Genomic DNA, 15,026 nt, shown 5'->3' with positions numbered 1-15,026 from the left:
TTTATGATGCATCAGCCTAAGCAGAGAAGTGTAGACCTCCTCCTTCCCTACCACTTTCCTCAGCTTCTCCGGGGAACGCAGAGGCATTACCCGGACAGCTGAGAGACAACCTCTCCAGTGTGTCGCGAGTCTATGCCTGAAACACCTCAACCAGGAGCCATCCTAGGTGTGTGTGTATTATAAATTTGCAAGTTTCCTTGAAATGGAGATTAATGCTCCTCTTTCTAGTTAACAGAAGCCCTTCAAACCCTGCTCTGCACTTACTCAAGTGCCCAAAAACACTTAAGCAAGACTAAAGCAGATCAGATGAAGATTTACGAGCCATGTGAAGCACCGACGGTCAAATGTGTAAAACAACGTCTGTAATTATTTGTTAGTCATAGCAACAACAACACAGCTAATAAGAGAAAGAGGTTTGATAAATTGTTCTGATGCAGTTCAAACTCTTTTGAAACACTTTTACTACGAGCCTGTTTTTCTGGTTTAGGCACCGTCCCAAAATCCTGCGCTACAGTAAGCCTCTTAAGACGAGTGGGTGTTGTTACAGCAGCAGATTAATGCTCAGAGTTTTACGATGAGATGTTTAAACACGCACATATGGCTCATTATCATCCTGTTACAAGCCGTGTTGTGGGAAACTCCAGGTCTTATCCCCCCACCTGCAGATAAGCACATTCCTGATGGCAGCAGTGACCCCTCACAGCCCAGCATCAGCAGGTGGAGCACGTCAAAGAGCCCAAAAGTCTCTAATGGACTCGGATGTGATCCGGTGCACAGCAGAGGGCAAGCCCACATTTTAAAGCACACGTCTACCCCCAAAAAATGAGGCATCATGAAGTGTCAGCTTGCCTCCGCCGGCTTATCAGACACAATGTTGCCTTTGGTTATTCATTTAAAGCAGGCCGAGACTTTCTCAGAAGCCATGTTTGGATTCCATCTGTCTCTTCAGCTTGCTTGGCACCGTGCTAGCAATAGCCAACTTAGGATGACAGATGACGCACTAGAGCTGAGAGCTGTTGACATCCCTGACCCAACTGAAACCTTTCCAGTTCTGTTTATTTTTTATTTCTCGTCTCGGTTGTCTTTCGCTTGTCGTTCAGCAGCACCGGTGCCGACTTCAGTTCATAGCTCGCATATAATTGTTTTTGATACATTAAATTAAAATGTTGTTATGCAGATAAATAAATAATGAAGCAATAATGCATGGCTGTCATCAAATTAGCACACCTGGACACATCATTTGAAGTGTATCTGCCAGTTTCTCAGGATCAAGCGATATCGATTGAGGCCACACGTCAACAAAATTACAATCCACAAACTCCACTGCCACCATCCCACCACTGCGCACCTCCAAACACCTCCAAAGGTCCCGTGTAAATGACAGACAGCTGACATGTTGTCTCCACAGGCACATTTCGACTCCACCGCCTTATCACACACACCATCAGACAAACTCTTGCTTCATTTATTCATTTAAAGCAGGCCAAGACTGTCTCACAAAGCACGTTTGGCTTCCAAGGGTGTCTTCGGCTTGCTTGGCACCATGCTACTATTACTCATCTTCAGATGACAGATGACACACTGGAGCTTAGAGCTGCTGACATGCCTGTTCCAGCTCAAGACACGAGACAGATACCTTTTGTTTGTTTGTTTGTTTTTCACTTCCTGTCACTCCACACACCACTGTGCTATCTGTGCCAAGCAACATCTAGGGAGGCCTGACCCCAAGATTCACAAAACTCCAAGCGTTCCTCAACTAGACAACGCTGGACACCTCTGAAGATCCCAATGGACAGCCTGACAGGTTCAGAGGCTTCTGTGCATGTTTGTAGGACTGGACCGCTGATATTTCTACATTATACAGTCAGCTGTGGCCTGGTTAATGTTTCACACTCATCAAAGCGTTTCTGGCTTATCAAACAGCTGCAGCAGCCACATAAACAACAGTCAGACACAAACCTTCTAAGGACCTGGGCGTCTGCTTCCAGGATCCACTTGTTGTGGAGAAAACTCCGTCACAGGATGAGAAATGAGAAAAGCCATAGCTCTGCTTACATTTCCTATCACAGTACGGTTAGCATAATTCCCAGAACAGAAACAAAATGTTTTGTTAATTTATTTTTATACGAGAAACATCTGGTTTAAACTTTAAGCACAATCACCAACGTGTTTCTGAAGCCTGGTCAGCTCATATCTGCTGTATCTTTGCATGCATGTGCATTACAGTTTGTAGAAAGGAATAAAACATCTTGATTTATTTGGATTCGATAGTTGTGTTTATGTAGTGTTGTTGTTATTTTCTTGATTCAAACCAGCGTTAAAGGCTAAATGTTTCCTTTAAACAATATTTGTTGTTGTTGTTGTTGTTGTTAAACTTCTGTTTGACACCTACAGTCACATGGCGCTCACTTCAAGCTAATGCTACATATACACTTTACATATAAAGTCGCAAGACATAAAATAAATTCATATTCAACCCAGTTATGAGGCATTTAACTACTTTACGTCATCAATTAATTGATGAACGTGCCGCTGGTGAACCGGATATAGCCTACTTTTCCTTTTTTTTCATTCACAATCAGCAGCAGGGCCTCCAGCTGGTCAGGAAACCTGTGCGCATGCGTGTGATAATAACGGTAGCTGGTATTGTGAAGTTCATTTTTCAGGAAAAATGTATGTTGTTTGTTGATATTTTTAGTTTTAAGAACAACTCTTCACCTTCCTAATGCATTCAATCCCAACTGTTTATAACCACACGATTAAAATAAATAAATAATAATTAATCTAGACGTGGATTAAAGCACACAGCCTTATTCTTAGTGAAATAAACAGAAAAACATCGCAGCTGTAAATCCCACATGCTGCTGTTATACACCACTGCTGTGGTTTAGTCAAAATTATGGAATAATTTGCCCATGTACTAGAGAGGCCCCTTCACTGTCCACTTTTAAATCACGTCTTAAAACCCACTTTTATTCTTTGGCTTTTAACCTCAGCGAGACTTAGTTTCTCTTTTAATTGAAGTAGTTATTTTATTAATGATTCTTTTATTTGGTTTTTACTTATATCTCATGTAATTTTATTTTACAGTTCCAATGTACAGTACTTTGTGTCAGCTGCGGTTGTTTTAAAGTGCTTTATAAATAAAGTTGATGATGATGATAGTCTGCAGACGGTAAACTGTTTTTAAATGCCTCAGGTAAATACTGTGGCACTGTTGATATGAATGATCCGTGAACGCGCCGCCTGTAAAATGTTTAAAGTATCAAGTGCGTCATTAGCTGTGGAGGGTTCTGCGTCCTCACATATTCATGCAGGAACAGCTTCTGCTCTCCCCACGGGGAGGATCACGGCAGATGACCGTCCTTCCTGTGAACTCCTGTTTCTTCCTGTTAAAAGGGAGTTTCTCCTTTCCACCGTCTGAGCGCTTGTTCATAGGGAATCATCTGATTGTTTGGGGTTTCTCGGTATTATTGTAGAGTTTTTATCTTACAGTTATCTTTTTATCTTAAGTTAAATGAGCTAAGGGCCACTGCTTGCACTGTCATCTCATTGGAGGGCCAATTTAGTGTTCAAGTAGTCCAAAAAAACTAAACAAGAAAACACCCACAAATATTTCTGCAAATGTCTTGTTTTGTTTGTTGGTTTTTTAAATTTAAAATATTTTATAACAAGACAAAACTGCAAACGTGAGGGCAATTTTTTTTTTCATTGAACTACCAAATAAACACATTGGTCCTCTCTTTCTGGACAGACACGTGGCAGCACTGCTGCTATTATTTTGTTCATATTTACCAAAACAAAAATGCAGTGTACACATTAGTGTTCGACTCTCTCACAGACTAACACAGCCAGTGCCTCAGCACGACTGTACTCTCTGCTCATGTTGCCTTCATATTAAATCATTCTTAGAACTTAACACTCAACAACAAACAAATCCTCCCTAACAAAACAATAACTTCCAGGTCAAATTACATTATATAGTAACGGTCACGTGAGCCGCAAGTGGCGCCCAGGCCACGAGTGTGAGACACTGTAAAGGGCCTTGAGGTGACTGTTATTGTGCTTTGACAGAATATAAATAAAACTGAATTGAAATTGAAACTGTGTGGAAAAACTCAACAATTTCAGCTTTAGTTTAAAATAAAAGTTTAATTACATCAATAAAAGCAATATTACACAGTAATAGGCTTTTTATGACCAGATAAAACCACATTCACCTGTATCAACAGGAAATATAGCCTGAATTTACACAATATCTGAGATAATATTGCATCTTTGACTAAAACTCCCGAAACCTTTAAAAGGTACTCTCATTTTCACTTCATCGGAAACAGAAAGAGATTATCTAAACATGCAGTGGATTGAAAATGAACAGATTCCAGTGTTTTCAAACCTTCAGTAAATCTAAATACATAATCCATCTGTCACATTTACAGTAAATGACTTAATAACAGACAAAGTCGGAGCATTTTATACAAGATTTCACTACACGGGCCCAAAAGGAATAATCTATAACTTCTGTATAAACATTTAATTTAAAAATTCCCCCACGGCATCCCATTAATCCTGATTGGAATTTGCATAGATTGCACAAACAAAACAACACAGTATTAATCAATACAGCACAATTGATTCCCTGCAGCTATTTAATCAGAGTGGCCGGCCATGCACGTCATGCCTGAGTCAACAGCATGCTAGAAAAAACAAGTAGCAGCCCACACAAAGCCACATTCATCCCGTAAACGCAATTTCAGTGTAATTATACAATTTTAAAAATGCTTTCCAGAACTAAAGAGACAGCAAGAAAAATCAACCAAAGCTCTTGACCAGAAGCCGCTTTCCCGTCAGCTGCCCTCATTTCTTCTGGCAGTAGTTTTTGTAGCTACTGCAGGCCTTCTGCATGTCCGTTAAGAACCCTGGGACCCCTTTCTGTTTTGAAAAAAAACACATGCAAAGAGCATCTCTATCAGCGAGCGTCATTCACACATGTGCCAAGAAGACCCACCTAGGAGTGGCAAGTGTTGACGTCAGCCTGCAACACATCTGCGAACCATAACGATGGGAAAGCATGAAGGCAGGCAGAGGGACGGAGCTCTCGCAGGCCTGCGAGTGAACTCTTTAACGCCCTCTTTAAAGCTCTCATCACAGATCAGTTTAAGCAGGTCAACTATGAACACGTGTGCATTTCAGGGGTTGTGAGGCGCTGGTGCAAACTGATGCCTTAAACACTGCAAGACTTTGAACGCGCCTTTAAACAAGAGCTAATAAATCAGAACGCGTTTCAAATGATGAAGAGTAGGGCTGCCACGATTAGTCGACTAGTCACGATTACGTCGACGACTGATTTAATAGTCGAGGCATCGTTTGAAGCTTTGTAAGATCACAAAAGACGCAGGAATAAGTAGTAGGATTTAAGAGTGTAATAACGGACTGAAACAGAAGATGGCAGCACTGCATGTACAAGGATGCCAGCTGCCGTTAAACCCCGAAGAAGAAGAAGCTGTATCCCAGAATTCATAGCACAGCCCAGCTCAGTTTCCAACAATGGCGGCAGCTAGTTAGTTTTAATATTACTCTTATTACTCTTTCTGGGTCACAAAATAAACGTTTAATATATTTTCAGGTGAGAATGTAGCTGTGTAAACCTCAAATATCTGCTCAGTTTATCAAGACACCACATATTTTCAAAAGCACTCCGACGTTTTCGGAGACGTCTGTTACCCACTAGCTCGATAGCTAGCCGGGGGCTAGGCTAACTAGAGCCGTGAGAACACCGGACTCCCGGCAAATTGTTTTCAAACCCACCGCCGTCTTTCGCTACTCAGGTTAAACATGATATATAAGTCACTTAGATAACTTAAAATGTTATTGTTTGGCTTTTTTCAGTATTTTATTTGTTCCTGAGTAAATCGGTTTGGCTGAGATTAAAGTTATAGTTTTTACACAGCTGAATAAACATCAAGCAGACAGCTGATTATGAGAAGTGTGAGATGCTCGAGAATTTACTCCGGTGTCCTGTTATATTTTAGATAGCAAGGAGTTTATTAAACTTCACTGAAACAATCTGCAAATTTCATTAAAATTTAATAAACTATCATCTTGTCTTTATTTTTAGTTAGCACATACCTTAAACACTTAAAGCTGTAAGCTAATGATAGTTATATAAGAGCAGATGCTGCTGGTGCAATAAGCTGTACGTTTTACGTCCAATGGATGATGATCTGATTAGTCGACTATCAAAATAATCGTTTGTGGCAGCCCTAATGAAGAGTGATGCACAGATGCTTTGGTGTATGTTAACCACACAGAGCACAGAAGAGGAAGACATATCTGTTGAGGATGTAGTCTTACATGCAGGTGTCTTTGCAGTTGACCCATCTGTTTAATGGGCAAGCATCTAGTTTAGAGTTTTTCATGCAAAGCTCTAAATGTGTTTGTTTCCATGCACTGTAGTAAGCCGGCACAATAGACTCACCTTCGCTGCCCAGTTCACCAGCCAGGTGGGAATATTTCCGCCAGGATTGTCAAAGTAATTCATGAAAACTGAAACACAAGCAGGCGGTTCAATCTTTATACAATTTCTGCAACCAAGCCTTCCATTCTGAAAAGTGAAGCTAATGCAACAAGTTTTTAAACCTGCATTCTTTCTAATGGCCAGCAGGGGGCGACTGTCCTTGTTCAAAAGAGGAATAATTACATAGAAGTCTATGAGAAAATGAGTCTACTTCTCACTTGATTTGCAACTTCAGTAGACACTTTTCAGAAGCGTTTATAAATTCAATCACTCATTTAAAGATTTATTTAATAACTTATTATGTTCATCTAGTAAATTATGGCCCCATTTACAGTAAAACAGATGATAAAGCAGGGCCACCGACGAATCTACGAGCATGTTATTCAGTTTCAGTGAACCTTCCAAATGATGGGCCATTTGTTTAATTTAAACTGCAAAAAACTGTTTAAAAAAACACATTTATTTACATGAACATAATTATATAACTGCAATTGTTTAAAATTATCTTATTGTGTTACGTTTAGTTCCACAAGCTCCGTCACTCTCCAGGGAAACGCTCTGCTTGTAGTCTTTGACCCGAAGCACGCCGCTCTTTTCTGAACACGGTGTCTCCGGGGAGCTTTTGGCAAGGATCACCCAGATCTTCCTGCCGTCCATATCCAGGTCTTTCCGCTCCCTCACATAAACATACTTAGGTTTAAGCTGTTAGGGAACATGACACGCTGAGAAAAGCATTCACAGCCTTTTCCAAATCTGTGCGAACTGAACGTATTAGTGCGGATCAGAAGGATACGTCTCTGTTTGACAGCGGGAACGGGTATTTCACTTCCCAGTAGATGGCTGACTGTCCATCAAAGTCCTTCTCATATAGCTCTGAATAAGAAAAATGACACAATCATTCAATGAGCTACAGAAGCACATAAATATCAGCTGAAATACATGATATACTTGGAAAAGAGAAGAACAACCACCCCCAACTATACTAACCATTACATTTTAATGTCTTATGAGGAAAAAATGACCAAGGAAATGAATATTTTCAAGGAATATACTTGAAATACTGCAATAACCACTTCATCTTCACAGAAAACTACTTGCAACACTAGCAGGTTGTATTTGTACAAGTTGTGGTTTGCATACTGCACAAGACAGACTGCATGGAAGAGAAAGAGCGCTTTACCTTCAATCAAAGGATAATAAAGGAAATCTTTGGGTTTTATTCTCTCCTTCACTTTAATATTTTTCACTATACTAAAACAATTTGCATCTGTTTAAGACACTACAGCTAATACACTAGAGATTTACCTTTAAAGTTTTCCTGCTCATTGATCATTATCTTTAGTTTATTCTCCACTTCTTTTACTCTTATGTAATCTTGCTTTATATTAACACACCCAAAATCAGGAAACTAGTTGCCAGTCGGTTGTAAAGTGGCATCATGGGTAGGGCTGCCACGATTAGTCGACTAGTCACGATTACGTCGACTATCAAAATCGTCGATGACTAATTTAATAGTCGACGCGTCGTTTGAAGCTTTGTAAGATCACAAAAGACGCAGGAATAAGTAGTAGGATTTAAGAGTGTAATAACGGACTGAAACAGAAGATGGCAGCACTGCATGTACAAGGATGCCAGCTGCCGTTAAACCCGAAGAAGAAGAAGAAGAAGCTGTGTCCCAGAAATCATAGCACAGCCCAGCTCAGTTTCCAACAATGGCGGCAGCTAGTTAGTTTTAATATTACTCTTATTATTCTTTCTGGGTCACAAAATAAACGTTTAACATATTTTCAGGTGAGAATGTAGCTGTGTAAACCTCAAATATCTGCTCAGTTTATCAAGACACCACATATTTTCAAAAGCGCTCCGACGTTTTCGGAGACGTCTGTTACCCACTAGCTCGATAGCTAGCCGGGGGCTAGGCTAACTAGAGCCTTGAGAACACCGGACTCCGGCAAATCGTTTTCAAACCCACCGCCGTCTTTCGCTACTCAGGTTAAACATGATATATAAGTCACTTAAATAACTTAAAAATGTTATTGTTTGGCTTTTTTTAAGTATTCTATTTGTTCCTGAGTAAATCGGTTTGGCTGAGATTAAAGTTATAGTTTTTACACAGCTGAATAAACGTCAAGCAGACAGCTGATTATCAGAAGTGTGAGATGCTGGAGAATTTACTCCGGTGTCCTGTTATATTTTAGATAGCAAGGAGTTTATTAAACTTCACCGAAACAATCTGCAGATTTCATTAAAATTTAATAAACTATCATCTTGTCTTTATTTTTAGTTAGCACAGACCTTAAACACTTAAAGCTGTAAGCTAATGATTGTTATATAAGAGCAGATGCGTGCTGGTGCAATAAGCTGTATGTCCAATAGATGCATGATCTGATTAGTCGACTAATCGCAAAAATAATCGGTGACTAGTCGACTATCAAAATAATCGTTTGTGGCAGCCCTAATCATGGGTAATGTAGGCCCCTCTGATATCTGGATATTTTTAAGGAGAGACACTGAGAAGCTATCACCACAGAAAACAGAAAATGCTACTGAAATGAGCAGCTTTCAGCTAAAAGACTACAGCTACACCATGTTACCTGCTGGGTACTGTAGATGTGCATGAAAACAGGGATGAAAGAAAAGTGAAACTGTTATTTTAAAGCATTAATGAAGACTAAAAGATGTGAGAAGACACAGAGACAAAAGAAAGACAGTAAATGTGGTGCGAACCCTGCCTTCCTGGGCTGTTTCTGTTTTTTTACCTTTCACATATCCATCCCAATCTTTTCGATACGTCAAGTCCATGTAGACATCTGCACACAGCTCTGGAGTGCAGGTGGTGAGCACACCATAGACTTTGTACTCATAAAGTCCAGTTTCCTGCAAACAGCACATGAAAGTTCTCTGTTCCAACTGCAGGCCATATGATGCCACACCCACACTATGCAACTAAGCCCTGACCACACCACTCTGATTAGTGCCAGTCTACATTTCTCACGCCCAGTGAGGAACTGTGTTGGCCTAGATTCAAATGTTTGGGTTTTTTTCCTTTTAACATTGATTTTTCAATGTTTTACGCAAGAAAACTAAAGCAATACTTAGAATGAGAAATAGATTAGGTACATTTATGTCTTCTAAGAGTAAAAGTCATACCAAATTCCATTATCTATAACGTGTGCAAATATGAATGAGGTTGAAGTGATTTATTTTAGATTTAAGATAGTTTAAAAAACAACTTTGTTTTTAAAGAAAAATGTTCAAAGAATCATTTCACTTGTATCACTCAGCATGTTTTGAAGTAAATTCACACATAACCTTGAAGAAATATTTTCTATAACTGAGATTTTAAACTTTCATTGTTATTTACATTAGGCTTCCACTGACAATCTTGTTTTAAATCAACCAAAAAGCCCAACCTAGATGTGTCAGGGATGTGCCGAATTGAAGGGTGGATCATTGCAGTTGCAAGAATGTCTTCAATGAGGTTAGTCAGGGTGTCTGTTTACGCCCCAAGGCAAGGCAACTAAAAATCGACGTCTATCCGAATGGAGTTTGGTTGGACTGGTGCAGCAAGTTTCTGAGTGGGGAAAAAACATACTCCCGCTCAGCTTCCGGCTTCTTCCCCATGCTAGCCGCTGCTGTTTATCTTTGCTGCTAATAAATTAAACTAAACTTACACTCAGCTTGATAACAGCTCAACGTTTTGACAGAGAAAAGGTGGAAACATAAAACAGCGACAGTTCAGGCTCTGCAGCGCTCACCACATTCATTCAAACTGGCTCGCCAAGTCGCTTTTCCTGCAGCAGAAGCAGCAGTTTGACTGGAGATTTCCTACCATGTCATAGAGCCGGTAGATTTTCACTCCCATCGTCTCCACGAACAGCTCCCATCCTCCCTCCAGCTGCGGCTCGTCCAGCTCCTTCCACGCACTCTGGAACTCCTCATCCCTAAACCGCAGCGACATGATGGTTTCTCACTGTGACACACCGGTCAGCCCGCAGGCAAGCACCATACTTCCGCTCCCGGCCTTCAAAATAAAACACGCAGCGCTGTTTATCTCAGAAACAGCAGCATTTCTGAGATAGGACGTACAGGATGTTTGGACATCACGCTTCTGTACAGATTTGACCTCTCCACACTTGTATTCAGAATGATATTTAATTAAGCTGCAAAATGAACGTGAATGACAGCAATTAAAAAAAAATGCTGGTATTATTATGAATTTTTTAGTAATGTTAATCAACCACCGCAATAAAATGTAATTACATAATAAAACTAGCTAATATAGATTTCATAGGGATTTTATTTAATTTTTCAGTTTAACTCATAAAAGCATAGCAACAGTCTCAAGGCGCTTTATGTTTATGCTAGAGACCCTACGATAATACAGAGAACATCTCAAGAATCAAACAATCCTCTATGAATAAGCACTTTGTGACAGTGGGAAGGGAAAACGCCCTTTTAACAGGAAGAAACCTCTGGCAGAACCAGGCTATATATATATATATATATATATATATATATATATATATATATATATATATGTATGTATATATGTGTATATATATGTATATATATATACACATATGTATATATATATATATATATATATATATATATGCATGTATATATTGTGTCTATTTCTTACTTAGTGTATTGTCCGTCTTTGTTACTGTTTATATTGCAGCACTGTAACCAAAATAATAATATTAATAATAATAATATAATTCTGATTCTGATTCTGATATAAATCTAAAGAAGTGAGGTTCTGTTTATTGCAGGGGTGTTAGAATGTTTACTCCGCAGGCTACATACAGCCCAACCTGATCTTATCAGTGAACAGTCATATGATAAAAGATTATGGAGTGATATGCCATTATTTTTCTTTCATTCATATACATCGCTTACACAGTATGCCCTTTATCAGCTGATAAACTCAAGGCGTAACAAAACAAACAAAGCAAACCTTCGGACTTCAAAATAAAGGCAGGCAATCGACGTCAACGCGTTTTATTTTGAAACACACCGCCGGATTCACCAGCTTCCCCCGATGGTTTCTATCTTCGCTCTGCAGTCAGAGGCGCATGAAACAGTCCCGCTAGAATGAGGATGGCAGTGCGGCTGGCAGCTCCTAACCTGACGACTCTACGGCAGTTCTCATGAATGGGAGTCAGATTCCAGCCCGGAGAGTCCCCTGTGAGCTTCAACACTGAGCGACAACAAACAACATTCACTTTTAATTCGATTATTCTGGTTAAATAATTCATCAGCTCATAGACAAGTCTCACTGCAGCAGAGGGACACTTTGCAAACTTTGCCACATGGAAAACGGCTCTGAGGTAACGAAGCTTTCTTCTTTATTTCCCACCTAAAACAGGCTATCTGCACTAAATTTACTACACATTAAAACATATACCAGCTGAAGCCAGGCTGTGTTGCTGCTTGTTGCTATAGCTGAACTGGATTTGGTTATTTGCTAAGATTTTATAGATTTACTTTTAACTTTATAAATCCTCATTTTTTTGTTACCCCAATAAACAAACTTTCATGTTTACCACAAAGAAAGCCTGCAAGAGTTAGTTTGGAGAGTTCCCCACTCTTCACATTTTCTTGTTGTTCAAAAGTCCTGTGGCTTCACAGCTTGCAGCTTTCCCCCCTCCAGTATCCTCCCTTCTTTAAATGGTCCAGAGCCACAAAACTACACTTAATTTCTTCAGTCTGTCCTGATGCTGGTCATTATCATTGCAGCTGTGTATGAATAATAGATCAGTCACTGTACAGGAACTCGTAATGCTGAACTAAAGGGTTAGGGTTTGACATTTATATGATTTATGTCCTCTATTTATTTTTTTTTAACTTTTAAGAGAAGACGACTCAAAACAAGAAAATATTTAATCACAGAAATATTAAAAAAGATTCATAAATAAGAGTGGGGGGACATACTGGTTACAGTTACACTGCTTCTACCATCCATGAGTAAATCATTTACAGTTATTCAAATTTATTAATTTTTTATATAAAACAAATTTTAAAAGCTTTTGTTTGAAAAAATATGTTTCTTGACTTGAAGTAACAGAAATACACAAATCTGTGCTCTCCTTTCTGGTTGTTTTGTTTCACTGTTTGTGGACAGTAAAGATTTCGACATGTGTGCTGATGTACACAGAAGTTTCTTCTTCATTTATGCGGTGACCCCGCTCTAAGGACTTTTAGATACTAAAATCCATACAGTGTGAGACATCAGATAGCAGCAGATACCAAATGCAGCGTCTAAATTTAATGCTGGACATTAAATGGCTTTCTTCATCTTGATAAAGTTGTTTTCCTGGAGGAAAACAGGGAAGGCGATGAGATTTTATTATCTTGTGTTTTTCAGCGTCATTACACAGTTAAACCAAACGGGTCTCCACCCTGTTGGGAAGTAGTTTTGGTGGTAAAATGGTGCTGCTTCTGTATTATTTTGAAATAGTGAGCCCCAAAGTATTGGCTGCAGAAGACACAATCCTGGAGGTGTAGCACTGACCACAGGGCGAGGAAATTCTGCTCATGTTTAGAAACCTGATTAAATAATTTCAATTTCAAACATCTGGACTGAAAGTCCCAGCAAGTCTTTTCTACCCACTTATTGTGACTCAGCTTTCCATGCAGCAGGCGTGTGTGTGGAGGCGGGGTGAGCGCTTGTGAAGATGTTTGTGATTTCGAAGCTCCTTGCATTTCACGGAGCAGTTTGTAATGTCATATCCTGCGCTCTCCAGGGAATGTCTCAGCTCGTGCTGGGACGAGCGGTCCGGCGTCATTCTCCTCTGACTGGGTCAGGAGGAGGCGGCTGGGATTGTGCAAAGAGGTTACATGGGTTTATTAAAGCAGCATGTGGTCAGGAGGAGGGGGGGGGGGGGGGGTTGTGAAATGTGTTGAATTATAATAAAAAGCTTCTGCCAGAGTTTCTTTTGCTGTTTACAGTGTTGAGCAACACGTTTGAGCACTTTCACTGCTTCTTTCTCCACAGACTGGGAGATCCTGATCACAGGGAACAGATCAATAACGAGGAACCATCTGTGGTCTGTTAACAGAAGACTGCTGGATCCTGAAATGCCAGAAGACGCTAGCAAGGAGGCCATGAGAACACCAGCGACACCAGAGAAGGCCAACAACGCAGAGCGCCCCGCTGTCGCCATGACAGCCCTAAACATCCCCCTAGTTAATGAAGTGCAGCTGACCGCAGCCACCGGCGGGGCAGAGCTCTCCTGCTATCGCTGCACGATCCCGTTTGGTGTGGTAGTGCTCATTGCAGGCATCGTGGTCACCGCGGTCGCTTACAGCTTTAATTCGCACGGCTCCACCATCTCCTATTTTGGCCTGGTGCTCCTCTCTGCAGGACTCTTGCTTTTAGCGTCCAGTGCCATCTGTTGGAAGGTGCGGCTGGAGAGGAAGAAGGAGAGGCGGCGGGAGAGCCAAACGGCCTTGGTTGCAAACCAGAGGAGCATTTTCACTTGAAGCGGCGGTTTAAACAACGCAGCTCCAGGTTTTTTCTGAGTCTGAAAAGGCCTGATCTCGACACGGTTTGATGAAGAACCAGCTGAAGGCAGATGTTGTCCAGAATGTTTCTTCAGTTTCCGACCTGTAAAAGCTCCGACTCTAAAGGCTCAGAATTCAAAGCTTTACAGACATTGTGAGGGATTTATTTGTCAAACAGACGTGGAGCATCTGGTAAGCTGGGAACACAGCCAGAAGGAATGTATCACAATTAAGATGAATTACCACTGTGCGGAGTGGCGTAGAGGAAGTCTCCCATTAATCGGCTGTTGGATGTGCTGCCTTTGATTGCAGCTGGTTTGAAAAAGTCCAGAACAATGACTCTCGCGTCATTTCCTAGGCTTCAACTTGCAAATATCTGTTTAGAAAGTCTCATCTTGCAGGAAATGGGGAGAAATGACCTGCTTTTGAAGTATGGTACGTTATAATGGCTGAGAAGGACTATTAAATTTTGAATATGCATCCTCTTAAAGCACTTTGATCCTACATATTCATCATATTATGTAATACATTTCTTTAAAAAAATAATGCAAAGATAAATCCACATTTTATGTAGCAATACTTAATGTGGAAAACTACATTTTTACTGTCTATAGCTCATATTGTGTAAAATTAAACTAGCAGCTTTGTTTTAGCGTAATCATTTGCATGTATTCATTGTTACCACATGATCATGATGTTTAATAAAATCATTTTATCAAGCATGTTGTTTGTGTCGCAACTGGACAGAATGAATTTAGTTTTGTCTTGTTTTGTTGTATGTATTGAAAGGAACGACTGTATATAAAAGATGGGTGTAGCCATGTCACCCATTGGTTTGAAATTTGAAGAGCTAACATAAGTGTTTTAGCTACGATGTTGGGTTTGTGGAGCCACCGTATTTAGACCAAAGGGGGGAGTGCAGCGCTAGCAAAAATGGTTAGCTAGCTGCATCCAAAAAGTCTGACTGCATCACACATACAGACCTGCTAAATAAAAG

At 40.2% G+C, this 15,026-nt stretch overlaps 2 protein-coding genes across 2 annotated transcripts; one reads left to right on the top strand and one right to left on the bottom strand.

The window, feature by feature from the left end:
• Positions 1 to 4,132: 4,132 nt before the first annotated feature.
• pctp (phosphatidylcholine transfer protein) lies at positions 4,133 to 10,509 on the bottom strand. Its single transcript, XM_087840379.1, has 6 exons — positions 10,350 to 10,509; positions 9,277 to 9,394; positions 7,311 to 7,390; positions 7,036 to 7,207; positions 6,479 to 6,546; positions 4,133 to 4,932 (listed from the first exon to the last, which is right to left on the bottom strand). The coding sequence occupies exons 1-6, from the start codon at positions 10,476 to 10,478 to the stop codon at positions 4,858 to 4,860; spliced, it is 642 nt and encodes a 213-aa protein (XP_087696505.1). The 5' UTR covers positions 10,479 to 10,509; the 3' UTR covers positions 4,133 to 4,857.
• Positions 10,510 to 11,617: 1,108 nt separating this feature from the next.
• tmem100a (transmembrane protein 100a) lies at positions 11,618 to 14,749 on the top strand. Its single transcript, XM_035912609.2, has 2 exons — positions 11,618 to 11,853; positions 13,521 to 14,749. The coding sequence occupies exon 2, from the start codon at positions 13,604 to 13,606 to the stop codon at positions 14,006 to 14,008; it is 405 nt and encodes a 134-aa protein (XP_035768502.1). The 5' UTR covers positions 11,618 to 11,853; positions 13,521 to 13,603; the 3' UTR covers positions 14,009 to 14,749.
• Positions 14,750 to 15,026: the final 277 nt, after the last annotated feature.

Source organism: Neolamprologus brichardi, chromosome 4, assembly GCF_056152115.1.
Source record: "Neolamprologus brichardi isolate AB-2024 chromosome 4, ASM5615211v1, whole genome shotgun sequence".
NCBI classification, from domain to species: domain Eukaryota; kingdom Metazoa; phylum Chordata; class Actinopteri; order Cichliformes; family Cichlidae; genus Neolamprologus; species Neolamprologus brichardi.
Note: the sequence above shows the minus strand (reverse complement) of the source record. Positions and strands in the feature narration are given on the sequence as shown.

What these genes read in the sequence shown, in the direction of transcription:
- pctp (XM_087840379.1), bottom strand. Translation starts at nt 10,478, where the DNA reads ATGTCGCTGCGGTTTAGGGATGAGGAGTTCCAGAGTGCGTGGAAGGAG. An exon ending in TCTACCGGCTCTATGACATG is followed by an intron (nt 9,395 to 10,349) that starts GTAGGAAATCTC and finishes TGCTGTTTGCAG; the next exon opens with GAAACTGGACTTTATGAGTA. An exon ending in CGGAGCTTGTGGAACTAAAC is followed by an intron (nt 6,547 to 7,035) that starts GTAACACAATAA and finishes CTTGTGTTTCAG; the next exon opens with TTTTCATGAATTACTTTGAC.
- tmem100a (XM_035912609.2), top strand. Translation starts at nt 13,604, where the DNA reads ATGCCAGAAGACGCTAGCAAGGAGGCCATGAGAACACCAGCGACACCA.